This window comes from Procambarus clarkii, chromosome 17 (genome assembly GCF_040958095.1).
Source record: "Procambarus clarkii isolate CNS0578487 chromosome 17, FALCON_Pclarkii_2.0, whole genome shotgun sequence".
Lineage (NCBI taxonomy): Eukaryota > Metazoa > Arthropoda > Malacostraca > Decapoda > Cambaridae > Procambarus > Procambarus clarkii.
The window spans coordinates 40,890,046-40,897,568 of NC_091166.1; the positions used below are offsets into that span (position 1 = coordinate 40,890,046).

A 7,523-nucleotide genomic window follows, 5' to 3' on the forward strand; every position below is an offset into this window, starting at 1 on the left:
TACATTGAAAAGTTTCATAGAAAACACCGACCTCACCTAACCTTCTTAGTATGTTAAGATAAGCATCTTATTGCTTCTTAATTACAATTATTACTTAACCTGAAAAATCATAAGAGCAGGGTGTAAATTATGACATATTGTTGACAGCATGTAATAGTTTTTACTAAAAAAAAAAGAAATCAGATTAATATTTCTTTACTATATTGCTATATATGGTAATATGTCTGTACTTTTGATATTTTAATTAAACAAAAATGCAGCATTACAAATCAACAACAATATCTCTTTTAAATATCTAACTTACTTTTATATTCTTTCCAGTGACTTGTATTTAATTAACCTGATCATGTTTTTTTTCATAGAATAAAATTACTTGATAGCAACTCTCCAGTTTGCAAAGTCGTTGGCGAATTGAAAAAATATAAATACATAATTTAATTCAAATAAAGCTGAAAATATAGGCATAAATCTAGGATTTATAGAAGAATTAAAAACAAAACTAACAAAATTTGTGCAATGCCAGTTAGGATCTCCTTAAAGCTTCCATCCTGTTAACTTGGAGTGTTATCTTCTTGAGGTTATCTTGAGATGATTTCAGGGCTTAGCGTCCCCTCGGCCCGGTCCTCGAGCAGGCCTCCTTTTTGTTACACACCCCCAGGAAGCAGCCCGTAGCAGCTGTCTAACTCCCAGGTACCTATTTACTGCTAGGTAACAGGAGCATCAGGGTGAAAGAAACTCTGCCCGTTTGTTTCCGCCTTTACTGGGGATCGAACCCGGAACCTCAGGACTATGAATCTGAAGTGCTGTCCACTCAGAAGTCAGGCCCCTAACATCTCTTGTGTTAGTGTTAACACCTGGTAATGATGTGTTTAGCAGGATCTCTAATGTAACTAATATTGCGAGGTACATGCACCATCCCCAGTTTTGGAATTATGTTTACAGATTATATTTCTGTTTATCAACTTCTCACAGAATGTGCTAAAAACCCTGATAATGAAACTAAACACTTTTTTGCTGTATTTATTATACCTTGTTCAAGTATTATTTAATTTGATGATTTATATTGTTTACTCCCCTCAAATAGTACTTCCTGTATCCCAATTTTTATAGATAAGGCACCAGTAGTACCACAGTACTATGGACATTCACATCCATCTATAAAAATGTTGTCACATTTTTAGAGATGGAACAACAATAGTACTACGTGTTCTGTGAGATCCTCAGTACCACCAAGAAAAGTGACACTGGATCATTTGAGACATTTCCTGGTAGTGACTCTCCTCAAGCCTGTGAGTGGAGCGTATCGTTAGTTGATCCAAGATATTCACTTGTTTATCGCTTAGCGCCTTGAGGAATGCCTCTCCTCCTGAGGGTGTGAGACGAGATGCTACAAGGTCAATCTCCTTGTAAGATGTGCTGAGGCGAGTTATGGCTTCACTGGCCCAATCAACATGGGAATCGTCCACTTCTCTCAGGATGATGCTTAGCTCCAGAGGCTGCTTGAAGGTCGGCAGGGACGATGGCAACACTGTTGGTGGAATGTCTAGGCGCAGTGTCACATGATCCACATTTCTTCTGATGGTAGACAAAGAGTTTCTTACAACAATCAGAGTTGAGAGATCAGACACCCTGATACAAACTTCGCCAATCTTCCTGACAGAGGCCAAAGCAGCAGCACCAAGAGCTCCCAGATGACACATAACTGCTGTGAGGTTTCCTTTTGGGAGAAGAGTTGTCAGAAGGTCGTCGGCAGTTTCTGGGTCGCCCCAGCTGTAGTACTGTTGGTCCAGTCTCAGGGCGACCTTGGTGGATGGCTGGCTGGCGAGATATGAAAGGAGGGGCACCAAGTTTTCGTAGCTCTTCATGACAACGAGTCCATTCTCTTCCAAGACACTGACGGAATTAACGCTGCCATGGATCCTAATATTAACTCCATGAAGTTTGAAATTTGTATGTTTAAGCAATAGGTAAACTGGATGTCCTGGATAACATAGCTCTTCAGTATATGGATACCATATGAATGTATTGTCTGACACAGTGTCAATCATCTTGCAGACCCCAGGATGTAGGTCGGACTCCAAAACAATCTGCCAGAGTGACGATGGGCCGAAGGTACAGTAGGCGCAACTGGAACAAACTTTTAACAAATTCTTGAACCAAATCTGAGGCGTTCATCATACATAGATGGCCTACAATAAAGGCATGGGTGTTCAACCATTTATTTACTTTCATTGATAACAATTTGCTTGGGGATATTTGTAATATTTTGTTTTCTGTCCTGCCTGTGTTGTCTATCATCAAATTTTCCATCCAAATGGAGATATTTTGAACTGAAGATTCTCCCTTCAACTTTAACTCTCTAGCAAGATAGAACGCAGCTAAATACTCCATTTGGCTTTTGTGTATAAAGCTAAAGTGGTACTGTGTTCCCTTCATGCTATTATTTACTTCACACACAAGAAATGCTGAAAAAACCTGAATGCTGTCAATATGGCGCTCAGAACAGAAGGAGGCAAGAACTCTACGTCTGTCATGACTTATAAGAAATTCACGATTATCCAGCATCTCGAATGCTTCTTTTCCTAACTTCATTAGCCACTCCTCCGCGAAGGCCTCCAACTCCATGGGGTGGAGCGACGTTCTTGCCTGAAGCCGGGAGATCATCTTCGAGGTGCACATCCTGAAAATCTCATAATAAAGTCTTGTTGCAGAAGTAACGTGAGACAGTCTGGCTTCGTCATCTCGCCAGAGGCAGATGAGCATCGCCAGCGTAAGAGGCAGCTTGAGGTGGTCCCCAAGATTTTTGCCACTTGTCTGCAGCATCTTCAGAAACCCACACTCCTGCTGGCGACGTTTCTTCTCGTTTGCTTCAAGAGAAGAGAAGACCTTTGACGTAAACTTGGTCATTCCTTGCTCAGAAAAGCCGTGAACGTAGAGTTCCATGTGGGAGAGATGGTACCTCTCTGCTACTTGAACAACACTCAAGGTGAACTCGGGACGAGTAGTTATGATAACCCGGGAATTACCAATTACTGACAGCACCTCATTTACCAGCTGCCTGCCATCTGTCGTCGCCTCATCCATCCCATCAATAATAAACAAGACGTTAATTTCCTGCAAGATTTCAATGATGTCTTTTTCTTCGAAACTCTTGCAAGTTTTGCTGAGCAAACTTCTTCGCAGATGTGATACGAGTGTGTTACACGTCACATTCCTGAGTTCAATATGGATGATGAGGTCGATGGCTCTAAGTGCAGTGATAACACCAAGTCTGGCTCTCCAGTTGTGTAGCACGTACCGGCAGAGGGACGTCTTGCCACAGCCTGCTATGCCAGAGAGGACCAGGACAGATGGGAGTATTCCTGAAGTCTCCTGTGTTTCAAGACTCACCAATTTTGTAGCAAGAAGCGAATCCACTTCAATAATTCTGCTCTGTTCATTAATTTGGAGAGGAGTGAAGATCTTATCCACCAGAAGGTCTGGAAACTGTTCATCACTCAGCCAGGTAAAGGGATTTAAACTCTTCAGTTTAGAGTATTGTTCCATCACCTCCGGCCTCGACTTTATGATGAACCGACCGACAAGATCACCTCGAAATTGTTCCAGATTATTAAAGTAACTGGAAGCCTCTGTCGTTGTAGGTGAGTGCAAGATCCCATCTGCTTCACTCTGGAAAATATTATGCAGGTCTTCTATTTCAATGCTGAAAAAATCTGCAGCTTCTTTTAAGAGATTACCAAAAAACATTTTGAGGTCGTCAAAGTTAGCAATGAGCTCTGCATGGTCCATCTCCAGATGATTATGACACATTCTGTTTCGGACATTCTTTAGGTCTCGTATCGCCCTTGAGTAGGATTCAGGAAGGTTCATGCTCGAAAACAGCTTATGGATCATCTTGGTGAGGAGAGAAACATCAAAATCTGCTGAGGACAGATCTTGCTCCATTAGCAGTCTTTCCTCAGCATTGAAATTTTCCCGATACTTGGCATTGGACCACAGGAGGACATTGAAGCAGTAGTCAGCTACGGTTATTGGATACTTGTCTGTGGCACTCACGTGGGATCTGTTCATCATGATCACAAACACTTCCTTCAAGAGTCGCTTGCTGGTCTGTGTGGAAGCCTTGAACAAACGTCCAAAGTTCATGTCTTGAGCGTTGTACCCCTCATGGGGCTTTAGGGAGGCTAGGGACATCATTATGGAACTAGAATTTAGGAACCATGTTCATGGTACAGTAATAACATACTCAAAACGTTAACTGTAAATTTAAGAAATGTCTTTTAAAATTCCAACATTCCTAGATCGATAAAAATCTGGAAATACTATGATATTTCCTGATTTATTTCCTTTTGTAATAACATACATTATATCCCAGGTATATATATATTTACTTCACTATAACTATCAAAACGTTTAGTATATTTACTTAAGTGTAGAATTTGTTTATATTTTTAAAATGTTGTCTTGTTTAAAATAATAAATAAATAATTAACATAATTTTCTCATTAGAGACAGGCTCAGCGGTTGTGCAGTTTGCAAGACACAGAAACCTTAATCTCCAGTGAAGTAATTTCCCGAGATTGGTTGTGTTGCCTACAGCACTTGTGTTGTCCACAGCACCAGGAGTGGCACTTGTGGTGTAGCTGGCACTTGTGGTGATATATATATATATATATGTACTAAGGCACAGTGTACACCTGTTTGCCACTTGGATAAGCTTGAGATGTCAACCCCCACCTGACAGTGCTGAGTGACGTCGCTAGATGTCAACATCACCCATCAGAGAATATAATCAATTAGGTGCTCGCAACATCCTGATTCACTCTGAAATACAAAAGGAAATTGGTGTCAACCTATTTTTGTAGAAAAAAAAAAGACGTTTAATAGTTTTGGATACATTTTCTTGTCTCGGTTCACCATGTTGAAATATATAAGATGAAACACTCATAATGAGTCTTGAAGTGTGGTTCAAATGAATGCAACTATTTTGACCTCTTCTTGCTAGTCTTGCTAGACGTGATAATCTTAATTGGGAATGTATAGAATACACACTGGTTACTTCTGTAACTGTTTTATTGGTAGGTAACACAATACCCGGCTTACCTGAGGCCCACCTGCTCTAGAGAGACTATCAACTGACTGCCTGGCCTACCCTTGAGCGCCACTCCAGCTTAAGGGTATGATGTCAGCGACTTAGCTGCTTTGCGATTAGTGCCCATTCTAACCATCTACAATTTGAAGGCTGACACTGCTCGGACACTCCGCCAGGTCAACATCCCTTGTCGACAATTCTCCAGTTAGCTAATACAAAGGTTCTGAAGGACCTCGGTGGCACAAAGTTAAATGACAGAACAGGTGTGCACATTGACACTGCTTGGCACGTGAAAAAATAAAATTAGAACATGGTCCTACTCTATGAAAAATCATGTGATATATGGTTATGGTAATAATGTATTATTTGGAACACGAGCGTGAAGAACATATGCATGCATAATCATCAGGTATGAACAGTACATACTCAAAATTTTTAAAAAATGATCAACATCTAGTATCAATTGACATGTTTGGATATTAATACAAAAAATTATCTTAACAAATTGGAACAAGAGTCATGGACTAGGAACCACACTGAACTTAAAACTAGATAACAGAAACAAAATTGTGATGTACAAATTTACAAAATATTTTTACAAGGTGAAGACCATGATAGGGTTAACATCTTGATGATAGCAGTCACACTCAGTGAACTGTGAGGTGACAGGTGGTGTTCCTTGTCTGAGGAATTCCTGGCCTCAGTGTGGTTGCTAGCACACTAAGACAACTCCCGATGACGTGCACTATAAAATATAATACCACGGTGGACTTCTCGGTGGTATATGGTTAAGATACACTTCCAAAAGTTGAAACAAGTATATACAATACATTGTACAGTAATATTAGGACACATGAGGTACAGGTACTCGGAGGTGAGGCAAGATACAATGATAACCCATTCGCCCAGAAGAATACAGCTCTTTGGGTGATCCCACATTTGTCTTATTAGGTGTAGCTTGTGCATTTCTTGCTCGAGTAAACTCTGCTGTTGCATTAGACAAGTGTTCTTGTATTTTTCTTGAAAACTAGTTGAATATGTCTATTCTTTACTTGAACATAATCATCCGGATTACACAAAGGGTCATGGGGGTACGTTAATAAAATCATTTGAAAGGATCTTACCTGTACCATAATGGATAGCATGAGGGGTGTCTCCTGTTGATGCGTTAGTTGAAGACTTTATAGCAGACTGAACTAATGGAGTAAACTCAACAAAATTACTGTTATCAAAATTCAAGGTGACTCAAAGTATCTAACACTTCCCTGTTAGTACGCTCTGCTAAACCCATTACGTGCTGGATGATATGGCATAATACTATATTCTTTAATGTTATATAAGGCACACAAACTAGTTAATATACTATTACTGAACTATGAACTACTGTCCGAAAGGATGACTTTGGGCATACTGTATCTTCAAATTATTCGATCATGGAATGCACTCGCTATCATTGCTGCTCTTTTGTCCTGGATAGGAACTAATTCACTATAACTGGAAAACTTATCAACCATTACAAGCATGGGTTTGTTCCCTTTATCTGTTTCTGCAAAATTTGCCAACAAATCCTTTGATTCTCGTTCCCATGGTGCTGTAGTCGCTAGGTACACTTGGACTGGGTTTGGTCCCATGATGTGACCCTTATGCTGTAAACAGACTAATCACCTATCAACATATTGAGCAATCTCTTAGCCATTTTGGGCCAGAAATACTTCAACCGACTTTTGCTGGAGTGTATGATCCTTTCCTGCTGACGATCCTTCTGAGTTGTCAGAAGGTCGTCGGCAGTTTCTGGGTCGCCCCAGCTGTAGTACTGTTGGTCCAGTCTCAGGGCGACCTTGGTGGATGGCTGGCTGGCGAGTCATGGATAATCTTTAACACAGTTGGTACTAATACTGCTGGGATAACTAACTGACCAGCACTTCATAGGGAGGTCCCTAGCTTGAATATCCTACACAGTAAATTGTTTATCATTACTTAATTCTTTCAATGGTACTGGGGGTTTGTGAATCGGATGAGTATCTTGCTTAGTCAAAAACATAATGACAGGTGTCCATATGGGGTTTTGTCTCTGTTCCGTCTCAACTGCTGTGGCATCTAATGATGGACGATCTACCTGAATTGCAACTCCTGGCCGAGAAAAAGCATCAGCCATAACATTCTGTTTCCCCTAGAATGTAACCAAACGTAGGGTTGAACGCTTAGAATTGTGAGCGAATATCTAGCAAACTTTCCAACTGGCTTCTAATTCTTGAACAAAGATATTTACAGTTGGTGATTTGTCACAACATGGACAGGATAGTTATAGATTGTATCCCTGAAATATGTGTCTGTGCAAATCCACAAGGGCCGTGACGAGGTTTCGAACCTGCTGTCCGGGAGCATCCCAGACACTGCCTTAATCGACTGAGCTACGACAGGGTAAAAGAGT

At 40.6% G+C, this 7,523-nt stretch overlaps 1 protein-coding gene across 1 annotated transcript; it reads right to left on the reverse strand.

Annotated features, from left to right (window-relative positions):
- Nucleotides 1-299: 299 nt before the first annotated feature.
- LOC123772469 (uncharacterized) lies at nucleotides 300-7,247 on the reverse strand. Its single transcript, XM_069326156.1, is given in 5 exon segments — nucleotides 300-2,121; nucleotides 2,123-4,223; nucleotides 6,217-6,288; nucleotides 6,815-6,945; nucleotides 7,048-7,247. Coding segments are annotated over 5 exon segments (3,405 nt in total). The 3' UTR covers nucleotides 300-1,220.
- Nucleotides 7,248-7,523: the final 276 nt, after the last annotated feature.